At 42.5% G+C, this 12,753-nt stretch overlaps 1 protein-coding gene across 1 annotated transcript; it reads right to left on the bottom strand.

The window, feature by feature from the left end:
- Nucleotides 1-9,757: 9,757 nt before the first annotated feature.
- LOC143784178 (uncharacterized) lies at nt 9,758-11,499 on the bottom strand. The gene is made up of 2 exons (XM_077272096.1): nt 11,282-11,499; nt 9,758-10,742 (listed from the first exon to the last, which is right to left on the bottom strand). Exons 1-2 carry the CDS (start codon nt 11,482-11,484, stop codon nt 9,758-9,760), a joined length of 1,188 nt encoding a protein of 395 aa, XP_077128211.1. The 5' UTR covers nt 11,485-11,499.
- Nucleotides 11,500-12,753: the final 1,254 nt, after the last annotated feature.

The following is a 12,753-nucleotide window of genomic DNA, read 5'->3' as shown; positions in this document are numbered from 1 at the left end:
ACAATGACTGTAGCCTACTTGCGAGACACAACCCTTGGAGAGCACAAATTTCATAATAAATAATTTTCTGAAGAAAACCTACAATTTTTCCAAATAAATTGCTCCAGAATAGCATTCCCCCCCCCCTTTTTTTTTAATAGGAGTTTGACATTTTGTAAAACCGTGCAACTGCAATTTGTATATACACAATGCTATATACTTCTGTACTTTTAGTTTGCAATATTTAATTACTTGCTCCATCACATACTTTGATATGTTACTAAAGCTTGCAAACAACTAGGTCCCGTCAAAAAATTGATACAAGTCTACACACCCATATCATAATGCCAGGTTTTTTGTATTGTAAAAAAAAATCATACCAAGAATAATCTGTTCAGAAATGTTTCCACCTTTAATGTCCCCTATGATCTGTATAATTTAATTGAAAAATATACTGAAATCATTTGGGGTTGAAAAAGAAAAATAAAGAATTAAATTAATCTGTTTGAATAGATATGCTTTAAACTTATGACAGTATTCAGTCTTTTTGGGTAGAAGTCTACCAGCATAGTACATCTAGAATCACTGCCCACTCTTCCTTGCAGTAGCGCTCCAAATCTGTCAGATTGGGCTTCTCCTGTGTACAGCACCCTCTTTAGATCAACCCACACAGATTTCCAACTAGATTTAGGTCTGAGCTCTGGCTGGGCCATTCCAAAACTCTTCTTCTGGTGAAGCCATTCTTTTGTTGATTTGGAGATATGCTTACCGTCATTGTCGTGCAAAGTGAAATTCCTGTTCATCTTAAGCATTTTTATCAGAGGCTTGAAGGTTGTAATGAAAAATTGATTGATTTTGGAAATTTTGTTCATAATTTCCTCCACCTCAACTAAAGCCCCAGTTCCAGTTGCCAAAAACAGTCCCAAAGTATAATACTGCCTGCACCATGCTTCACGTGCCAAACATACCTTTTGAGGTTATGGCCTGAAATTTCCAACTTGGCATCACTGAACCAGAACACGTTTTTTTTTTTTCCCACACGCTTTTGGTAAACTTGATGTAAGTTTTAGTAACATAGCCAGGCATGGATTTTTTTTAACCCCTTCATGACCTTGGGATTTTCCGTTTTTTCTGTGTTCGTTTTTGGCTCCCCTCCTTCCCAGCGTCTCCATTTTTCGTGATGTGGGGTCAGGTGAGGGTTTATTTTTTGCGTGCCGAGCAGTAGTGATACCATTTTGGTTCAGATATGTTCTTTTGATCGCCCGTTATTGCATTTTAATGCAATGTTGCGGCGACCAAAAAAACGTAATTTTGGCGTTTCAATTTTTTTTTCTCGCTACGCCGTTTAGCGAGGTTAGTCCTTTTTTTATTAATAGATCGGGAGATTCTGAATGCGGCGATATCAAATATGTGTAGGTTTGATTTTATTTTTATTGTTTTATTTTGAATGGGGCGAAAGGGGGGTGATTTAAACTTTTATATTTTTATTATTTATTTCATATTCTTTTAAACATTTTTTTTTCTTACTTTTGCCATGCTTCAATAGCCTCCATGGGAGGCTAGAAGCTGGCATAGCCTGATCGGCTCTGCTAGATAGCAGCGATCATCAGATTGCTCCTATGTAGCTGAATTACAGGCTTGCTATGAACGCCGACCACAGGGTGGCGCTCACAGCAAGGCGGCATCAGCAACCATAGAGGTCTCAAGGAGACCTCTGGTTGCTATACCGACGCATCGCTGATCCCCGATCATTTGACGGGGTCGGCGATGCGCGCATTTCCGGCCAGATGGCCGGAAGCGGAAGTTAAATGCCGCTGTCAGCGTTTGACAGCGGCATTTAACTAGTTAATAGCGGTGGGTGGATCGCGATTCCACTCGCCGCTATTGCGGGCACATGTCAGCTGTTCAAAACAGCTGACATGTCCCAGCTTTGATGTGGGCTCTCCGCCCGAGCCCACATCAAAGCAGGGGATCTGACCTCAGCCGACTACCCCGTCTGAGGCCAGAAAGGGGTTAAAAAAGAAGAAAAGGCTCTGTCTTGTCACCCACCCTCCCCCCCAGACATATGAAGAATACAGGAGATTGTTGTCACATTCAGTACACAAAATTCACAAAGGGCAGTGCCACAAAATCCTGCAGCTCCTTTAATGTTTTTGTAGGACCCGTGGCAGCCCCTGGACCAATTTTCTTCTTGCTTTCTCATCAAGTTTTGAGGGATGTCTAGTTCTAGGTATTGTAACTGTTGTGGCAAATTTAATCCACTTCTTGAGGACCCCCTTCACAGTGTTCCATGTTATATCTAATGCATTGGAAAAAATGTTTGTACCTTTTGATAACTTTCAACAATGAGATCCCTTTGCTAGGTTGTAAGCTGCACCCCCCTTTCGCCCCATTCAAAATAAAATAAAAAAAAAAATCAAACACATATTTGGCATTGCAGAGTTCAGAATCGCCCAATCCATCAATAAAAAACAGGATTATCCTGATTGCTAAACGGTGTAGCGAGAACAAAATTCAAAACGCCAGAATTAGGTTTTTTTTGGTCACCACGACATTGCCTTAAAATGCAATAACGGGCGTTCAAAAGATCGTATCTGCACCAAAATGGTATCATTAAAAACTTCAGCTCGGCGCACAAAAAATAAGCCCTTAGCCAACCGAAGATCACGAAAAATGGAGATGCTACGGGTATTGGAAAATGGCTCAATTTTTTTTTTTTAACAAAGTTTGGAATTTTTCTTCACCACTTAGATAAAAAAAAACCTAGACATGTTTGGTGTCTGTGAACTCGAAATGACCTGGAGAATCATAATGGCAGGTCATTTTAGCATTTAGTCAATGAAGTAAAAAAGCAAAACAAAAAATTGTGGGACTGCAATTTTTTTTTGCAATTTCACCATACTTGGATTTTTTTCCCTGTTTTCCAGTACTCGATATGTTAAAACCCATGGTGTTGTTCAAGAGTACAACTCGTCCCACAAAAAAACAAGCCCTCACATGGCCATAAAAAAGTTATAGCTCTGAGAAGAAGGGTAGCAAAAAACAAAAGCGCAAAACCGAATATACCTCAGGTCATGAAGGGGTTAATATTTATGTTCTTAAGTCAGAGAATTATGTCACACAAAATAGTTAATAAATAACATTTCCCACATGTCTACTTTACATCAGCACAATTTTTGAAACAATTTTTTTCTTAGGAAGTTAGAAGGATTAAAAGTTGACCAGCGATTTCTCATTTATACAGCAAAATTTATAAAACCTTTTTATTTTTTCAGGGACTATGTCACATTTGATTAGACTTTGAGGAGCCTATATGACAGAAAATAACCAAGAATGACTTCATACCAAAAACTGCACCCCTCAAGGTGCTCAAAACCACATTCAAGAAGTTAATTAACCCTTCAGGTGCTTCACATGAATGTTTGGAATGTGGAAGAAAACAAAAATTTTCTTTGTCACAAAATTATTTTAGACCCTTTTTTTTTGTTGTTGCAAGGGTAACTGTAAAAAATGGACCCGAAAATTTGTTGTGCAATTTCTACTGAGCACGCCGATACCCCATATATGAGGTGAAACCATTGTTTGGGCACATGGCAGGGCTTGGAAGGCGAAGGAGTGGCATTTGACTTTTTGCATGTAAAATTTCCTGGAATAATTAGTGGACACCATGTTGCATTTAGGCTCATGAGGGGCTCTCCAAACAGTGGAAACCCCCACAAATTACACCATTTTGGAAACTAGACTCCTCAGGAAACTTATCTAGATGTGTCGTGAGCACCTTGAACCCCCACGTGCTTCACAGAAGCTATTACATTGAGCCGTGAAAATAAAACAAAAATAAATCACATTTTCACCCACAAAAAGTTTTTTTTAGCCCCAATTTTTTATTTTCACAAGGATAGCAGGAGAAGAAAATCAACCCCAACATTTGTTGTTCAATTTCTCCTCCGTATGCAGATACCCCATATGTGGGGGTAAACTACTGTTTGGGCTCACGGCAGGGCTATGAAAAGGAGGAGTGACGTTTTGAAAAGCAGACATTGATGGAATGGTCTGTTGGTGCACATGCTGCGGAAAAAAACGTGTAGAAACATAGCATTGTTTATTCCACAGCATGTCAATTCTTTGTGCGGATTCCGCAGCGGTTTACACCTGCTCCATAATAGGAATCCACAGGTGTAAAACCGTATGTGAAATCTGCACAAAATCCGCAAAAAAAGCGGTAAATCCGCAGTGCGGTTTACCTGCGGATTTACCAAAATCAGTCCGGAAAAATCTGCAGGACTTTCCGGAACGTGTGCATGTAGCCTGATGTACCTAAACAGTGGAAAACTCCCACAAGTAACACTACTTTGGAGGCTAGACCACTCAAGGAATGTATCTACATGTGTGGTGAGCACCTTTAACCCCCCCCTCCAGTAGAGCTGTGAAAATAAAAAAAAAATAAAAAATCACATTTTTCCCACAAAAAAATGTTATTTTAGCTCCATTTTTTATTTTCACAAGGATATCAGGAAAAAAATGGACCACAAAATTTGTTGTGCAATTTTTCCTGCGTACGCTGATACCACATACAGTGTGTGATCGAAAACTACTTTTGAGGCACAGTGCAAAGGTCAGAAGAAGGTGCCATATTGGAGTTCACATTTTGGTGGACTGGTTTGAGAGTGCCATGTTACATTGGCAGATCCTATGAGGTGCCAGAACATCATATCCCCCCATAAGAGACCCAATTTTATAAACTACTACTCTGAATGAGTTCTTCTAGGGATGCAGTGATCATATTGACACCGCAGGTGGGTCATAAAATGTTATACCATTGGGCAATGAAGAAAAAAGTAATTATATTTTTCACCACCAAAATTTTGTTTAGCCCCAGATATTACATTTTCACACTGGGAAATGGGTAAAAATGACACCAAAACTTATCCCACAATTTCTGCTGAATTTAGAAATCCCCCATATGTGGCTGTACAGCGCTGTGTCCCTCCTGAGTCTCGTCGTATGTCTAAGCAGTACTGTTATACAGTAGGTATCCTGGAGCACAAAATATTGTATAATAGTTTGTGCACTCAATATAAAGAGCCCCTAAGTGCAAGAAAAGCATAATTTCCTCTTAAGTGACCCCATTTTGGAAGTTATACCGCATTGGGAATTTACTGTACATGCGTTGTGACCATTTTGACTTCATGGGTGTTTTCCAGAAAGAAGCAGCAGTGGATGTTGCAGAGTGAAAATTGCAAACTGCCGTTGACTAGTACATTGTAGTGACCAATACACTGTAGTGCCTGTACATTGTACCCAAGCTCATGCACCTGTAAATTAGGCAGGCTTTCAATGCTACAGAAATGCCAAACATGTGGACACTAACTGCGGTTTACAAAATAAACTAGACACTCAACTTAAGGATGAATTTTTTTACTTTTAATGTAGTCAAGGCAAAACGTTTCGGCCGTATCTGGCCTTTATCAATTACAAACTATACAGGAGTGTCAGGGATCCGCGGGAATCCTGTGGATTTTAGTGAGGCACGTCTCGGTATGGTCACTTTCACAAGAGTATGGAGCATCTAAAGGGGGAAAAAACCTCAATGGTAAACAAGCCAGGGGACCTGAATGTGCACAAGTGCCTGGAGAAAGACGCAGCGTCCACACTCCTATATAGTTTGTAATTGATAAAGGCCAGATGCAGCCGAAACGTTTTGCCTTGACTACATTAGAAGTCAAATAATTCATCCTTAAGTTGAGTGCCTAGTTTATTTTGTATTACTTCATGGTGTGGGATCCTACTACGGCACTTTCCTTAGTAGTGCACACGGTTCCCTATTACTAACTGCGGTTTAGGCACACTGGGGCTCAGAAGGGAGTGGGGGGCATTTGGATTTGGGAGCACAGAATTCACTTAATTTCTTTTGGGGGGCGAGGGTCATTTCACTTTCACAGAGCCTAGGACGCCACTGCAAGAAGCATTTGGTGAATGTACGTCGGGGTGAGGAGGGGATGCTGGATCTATCCGGATGGCTGTGCCTGGTCTATATACCTAAGTCTAATTACCGCACTGGTTGGTCTATTTATCAGCATAAGTGTGAACTGTAGTATGTCCATGGCCACTGATGATCGCATATGATGGTATATATTTTCCAAGTTACTGGTGCCTATATTAACATCTGTTTATTTATTCTTATGCATGGTGGGGTTTGTCCTCAAATATCTTCATTATTTTTTCTTTATACTAGATTTTAAGGACAGTACAGTGTCCCTCCTTCTGGGCACTCTGTTAGAGGATATTACTGTATTTTATTTTTCACATAGTCTTTTAATAGTTTAATAAAGATTATTAGTTTTTTTCTATGGTTCTCTTCATTCGGCTATTATTTATGTCAGAATTTACGAAGTTACTGAGAGCTGGATGTCAGCTGTCAGAATCAGATGACACCCGGCCGCTATCGCACGCGCACAGCCTATGTGCCTACAAAATTGCCTGGATGTATCCATACATCCAAGTCCGTTAAGTACCTAGCAACCTGGACCTATGGCTAAGTTTAAGGTCGTAAAAGGGTTAAAGTTCTAAACACATACTTTTATTACTTGTACCAGAAAAACTTAAATCAGACTTACTCAAAGATATGAGATAAAGAATCTACCGCACTTCTCAGTAGTTATGTTAAGGATATATATTTGATTTGAAGATATACTCACACAGCTGCTTTTCATTTTGGATGATAGAAAGATCTGCACACTTTACAACCAGTCAGGGTGAGAAAACCAGCGAAGTGATAAGATCAAGTTACAATTGCATTCTAAGGGTACCATCTCACAGTGGCACTTTGGTCGCTACGACGGCACGATCCGTGATGTTCCAGCGATATAGTTACGATCTCGCAGTGTCTGACACACAGCAGCGATCAGGGACCCCGATGAGAATCGTACGTCGTAGCAGATCGTTTGAAACTTTATTTCGTCGCTGGATCACCCGCTGACATCGCTGCATCGGCGTGTGTGACGCCGATGCAGCGATGTCTTCGCTTAGTAACCCGATATTTACCCTGGTTACCATTGTAAATTTAAAAAAAAAAAAAAAAAAACACTACATACTTACATTCCGGTGCCTGTCACGTCCCCGGCGTCCGCTTCCCTGCACTCCTCCTGCATCCTGTGTCAGCTCTCCAGCGACCACACAAGGACTTTCCAACGATCACGGCCAGGTCGTATCGCTGGTCGTGATCGTTGGAAAGTTGCTGAGTGTGATGGTACCCTAAGGTAAAAACACTTTCATTAATGGACAACAGTGTAATCTCAGATGTAATGACTTATCAGTCACACTGTATGATCAATCTTCATCATGCGATTAACACTAGAGATAAGCAAATTTCTTCGGGTCCCTTCTTATTCGGCAAGCTATAGCACTTACCGAATAAGCTGCAGAGGGAACCTAGCTTCCTCGATTGCTCTGGCTGATCAGCTCCGCAGCTGCATGTGTCACGGTTGTGTAACAGTCACAACACATATATGGAGAGCCCAACACTCAAGCAAATTGTCTCTTCAGGGAGGAAGAGGACTAGAATTTTAGTGTCACCTACAGGAAGTAACTATCCTAAAAGTCAATGTCGACCCTTTAGGCCGGCCTCACACTCAGCGTATAAAATTACGGTCCGTTTTTTACGGCCGTAATACGCCTCAAGCTTCGAAATACGGTGATCCGTACGAACTCCGTAGGCAAGGTGTGGTGGCGTATTTTGCGCAGGTAATGTTGCGTATGTAATCCGTATGTCCACCGTATTGCGTTTTTTTCACGCAACTTGACAAAATGGACAATTAACGGTTTTTGAGGCTGAACTTGATTTAAATTACCATCATCAACCCTATTTAAGGCCCCTACAACAGGTGTCTCCCTCCCATATGGTCATTTTGTGGTTTGCCATCTGTTGGAGTGTTGGGTTAACATTTGTACCATGTCTGACCACCTGCAGTTCACCCCAACACAGCGGGTTTTGTTTAACTGGGTCTTGTCGCGTCGGTTTGGCCAGCCATACCCTGTGATTGTGGATCCGCGAAGGAGGAGCAGAAGAATGTGGGTGCATCCTCTGTTGACCCAACGCCTCACTAAAGGCCATTTTCATCGGCTATATACAGCTCTGCGGGCACATCCAGAAAAGTTCTCTCTCTACTGCCGCATGACAATCCAAACATTTGACAGATTGTTGGAGATATTACGCCCAGGAATAACATTTCAGGACACAATGATGCGCAAAGCCATCTCCGCCGAGGAACGTCTTCTCCTTACATTACGGTATGTATTCTACATCCTCACATACCTTTTGTTGTATTTATGGGTTTCCTTTATTTTTGACCCAGAATATGTGTACATTAGGTCACAAGCAGATGTGACAAAGATCATAAAATATTTTAGTTAAGCTCCCTTTGTAATTTTGGTTTGTCCCAGCATTGTTTGGGATTTTTTTATGAGAAATGTTTTGTGTGCACTCTTGACCCATATGTAATTTTTTGGTATGTGTTTCTCTTTCAGATTCCTGGCCACTGGATTGTCATTTGCGGGACTCCACCTGGAGTTTTTGATTGGCCAATCAACCATTTCTGGCATTGTGCGTTTAACATGTCGGCAAATATGGGATAGACTCAAGGACCTTGTGATGCCTGAGCCAAAACAGGCTGATTGGCTCAAAATAGCCCATGGGTTCCAGGTGAATTGTGACTTCCCAAACTGCATTGGAGCGGTGGATGGGAAACATATCCGGGTACGTAAGCCGCCGAACTCGGGCTCCCAATTCTACAACTATAAGCAGTTTTTCTCTGTAGTACTGTTAGCTGTAGTTGACAGTAACTACAGGTTTATAATTGTAGACATTGGGGCCTATGGCCGAACTGGAGACTCTAGGGTATTCAATTCGTCTATAATGGGTCGGCGGCTACGTGACAACCAGTTACATCTCCCACCACCACAACCACTCCCAGGCTCCACTGCAGAACCAATGCCTTTTTTTTTGGTGGGTGATGAGGCGTTCCAACTGACCAGACACCTCATGAGGCCTTATCCCCGGCGCAACCTGGACCACCGTCGGAGGATATTTAATTTGCGCCTTTCTAGGGCGCGGAGACTGGTTGAGTGTGCATTTGGTATTCTGGTGGCAAAATGGCGTGTCCTCCAGACTGCCATACAGCTCAGTGAGGCTACCGTCACTGAAGTTATCAAAGCATCAGTCATTTTGCACAACTTTACCCGCATACATGATTGCTTTGCAGATGGTAATGATGAACACATGTTGCGTAGTGTAATTAGGCCAACACCACATGGCCCTCCTCCGCGCCGTCCCCTTTCTGGAGTCAAAGTTAGGGATGTTTTGACAAATTATTTTGTATCTCCTCAGGGTTCTACTCCCTGGCAAGATTATGCTGTTTCTCAGTTGTAATTTTCTTATTTTCTTGATGTCTTTGTGAAATATAATTTTTTATGCCCCAGAAAAAGTACTGTGTGTGTTGTGTTTCCTTATTGACCCTATGTTTATGTTTCTAGAATATGTGTGTGATGCAATAATGATTTTGACCAAAACATCATTTAGCTTTTTCAAAAACATTTTACTTAAAGAACCAGCCTTTTTTGGTTTCCCTGTTAACATATTTTTTTCATATGTTAGTTTTCCTTTTTTAGGGTGAAGTTTAAAACCAGAAAAAACAGAAAAGGTTAAATGGTGCCAAAAATAACACAAAACCATGGTAGGCAGCTCACAAATATAAAGATTAGGCCACAAAACAACAATACATTACAAATCCCTGTAAGTTGGCGGGGGAGATGGTGCCTGCTCTGGGTCCTGGTCAGGGGGCCTTTGTTGGGCCAATGTGACTTCATCCTGTGAGGATGCACTGGCTTGTGGCACAGAATACTGGCCTTGTCCATATTGGCCAGTTGGGTGGTGTCCATAAGCCAATTGTCTCTGTGCCTCATGCTGACGGACATATTGGCTTGCATCATACCCAAGCCCAAAATGGCCATGTTGTCCAAACCCAGGTTGGGACCAGCCTACATCACTGGGTCTGGAAAAGTTGCCATATTGGGATTGGGGGTTGTAGGCTGCCATTTGGTAGACTGATGGCCTTTGTATATTTGGTGGTGGGAGGGGTTGAGGTGGAGGCATACGTGGAGGAGGTGCTGCAAATCCTGATTGATCTTGCTCCTGTTGAGGGAATTGAAGGCGCAAGAGGTTGGTTTGGGAAAGCTGCCTTCGCTCAAGATATTCAAACACCTCATAGGGGTTATTTGGAGCTGTGCTTAAATCAATCAGGATTTGCATACACCCTCTCACACGTAGCCTCACCTCACGGGGAAGGGGTCTAAGGTAACGGGCAAGGCTGCGGGCAAAGGCCTCCTCTCCATCATCCGTTGCTGCCCTGGCCAAATAATTGAGGACCCCAGCGTCAACATCATTTCTTGTTGCTTGCAGCTCTCTCCTTCGGCGGGCTCTCCGTAAAGGCCCAGCTGCCTGTGGGGATGACACCAGTGGGTGTGGAGGGCTGCTGCTCTGGGCATGTTCCTCAGGCCTTTCAGCATCATGTGGTGCTGAGGGTGGTGGTGCTGCTGCATCTTCCTCACTTGCTGCTGCCTGCTGTGATGATGATGCTGATGGGTCCTCAAGGATGGATGCTGAAGCTTGGAAAGATGGGCCTGCCACCTCTTCATCAACACTTACAGGATCGATCAGAGCCTCCGATTCCGACCCGGTCTCCCTCTCTGTGAGGTTAGACTGTGTTCTGTTAATAAAAAGCAAAAAAAAAAGGGATTAGTTTTTGCCCATTGTTTAATTACACATCTGTGAGCTATATTGTGTCAAAAAACATACACACAACCTCATATCAGACCAACATCTACTCCACTCTTATCTCAAATTCACACATGAATATACCAGATTTTTCTGTGGGATCACACCAAAGGTTAACAACACTATCACAACACATCATAATGTGGCCTAACATTTCAAGCTCAAACAAAAACAGGAAGACCCACATCTTCAAACAATCACAGAACATCCAGTAACAAACCAACTAACAAACCACTGCATGAACATTTCTAATCTCGCCTACTACCTTCTCATCCATCCCTTGTAGTAGGTAGTGATGTTTGGCGGGCAGGGTCCTCTCTCATCCAGGATCCTTTTTGAATTTAGCCTTGTTTACATTATATTTTGCACTATATTTACACATCCTTACATGTAATTGGCAATGTAAGAACCGTAAAAATAACAAGATAAGATTGATTATCAATCAAAATGTGTGGAGAGGTTATTACTTACTGCCTCAGATTCATACTGACATCCAAAAATGAAAGACGGTCATAGTAGATATATTTCCGCTTCTTGAGTGGGGCTGATGACCCACTTCTTGCCCGCTGCTGTCTTTCACGCCGGTATTGGTCCCGGATGCTGCGCCATCGTGTCATTACATCATCCACTGCAATTACATGTTCAAAAATATAGAGCAAGATCAGTAGGAACATAGCTTCTTACAGTTGTCATTGTTTTTGTTTTTTTGTTTGTTTTTTTGGGGGGGGGGGTTTCTTGCACCATTATTTACATGGTGCAGCAGATGTGAAAGGGGTTACATGCAGTGGTCTATATATCGGTCACAGTTGGAAACTTTACAGTCACAGACTGGGAGGGGAGAGAACCCTGTTCTTGCAAACATACATTAGGTCGGATTGTGAATGTGAAATAAAAATGCCTTCTGCAAGAATTAGCCTAATGTGACAATTTAGGACAAATAAAGACAAGGGGCAACACCCCTCTGGGCGAGGTATGAGTACCAAGAAATATTTATCCGCGCAACATCAAGATTACCTATGTACATAAACACTTGGCCTTGTTAATCAGCTTTGGGATTTGACAAAATGGACATAAATGACACAGATATCTAAAAATGATTCTTCAAGTCATCATGTAGGGAAAGCATCTTGTAAAGTCAAATCTGGGGAATACATGAGTGTACTTACTTAGTCTTGTCTGGTCCGCACGTGGCCGTTGGGCATAATCAGGGAATAGGAGGCCACAGATGGCCCTCCAAGCTGCCTCTTTCCTGGCCCGGTTGGAGTAGTTTGGATCCCGCTGGTCCCATATTTCTGGCCTTTCTTGGACCAGGATGAGGAGCATGTCCACATTAATTAGACTGGCCATGATGCATGCAACTCTGTGGAGGCGAGCCCCAGACTTCCGGGATGTCTGTGTGGCGTTTTCAGCTAATTAGCATGTCTGGGATTCATGATTGAGAGCTTGGCTCAATTCCTTGCACCTGGCGTTGGCTGGCGTATTTCTCGCAAGTCACACTGCTGGTCCGTGTGTAATCCGTATTTTTCACGAAACCATAGACTTTCATTGGCGATTTTTTTGCGCAACACGGTGACAAACGCAGCATGCTGCGATTTTCTACGGCCGTACAAGACCGTATATTACGGATCCGTAAAATACGGCAGATAGGAGCTGGGACATAGGGAATCATTGGGCCATGTTTAATGCGTATTTTACGGACGTAGTTTATGCGCTCATACGTCCGTAAAACTCGCTAGTGTGAGGCCGGCCTTAAAGGGAACCTGTCACCCCCCTCAGGCGTTTGTAACTAAAAGAGCCACCTTGTGCAGCACAAATACTGCATTCTGACAAGGTGGCTCTTTTAGTTACGATGCCTGCACACGCTGAAATAAACGTTTATAAAATGTGCCCGGTGCGCACAGGCCCCGGCCGGAGTGAGGGCTGTGCTGCGTCTAATTAGGAAG

The sequence above is a fragment of the Ranitomeya variabilis genome, chromosome 7, assembly GCF_051348905.1.
Source record: "Ranitomeya variabilis isolate aRanVar5 chromosome 7, aRanVar5.hap1, whole genome shotgun sequence".
NCBI classification, from domain to species: Eukaryota; Metazoa; Chordata; class Amphibia; order Anura; family Dendrobatidae; genus Ranitomeya; species Ranitomeya variabilis.
This window is presented reverse-complemented; position numbering and strand designations above follow the sequence as displayed.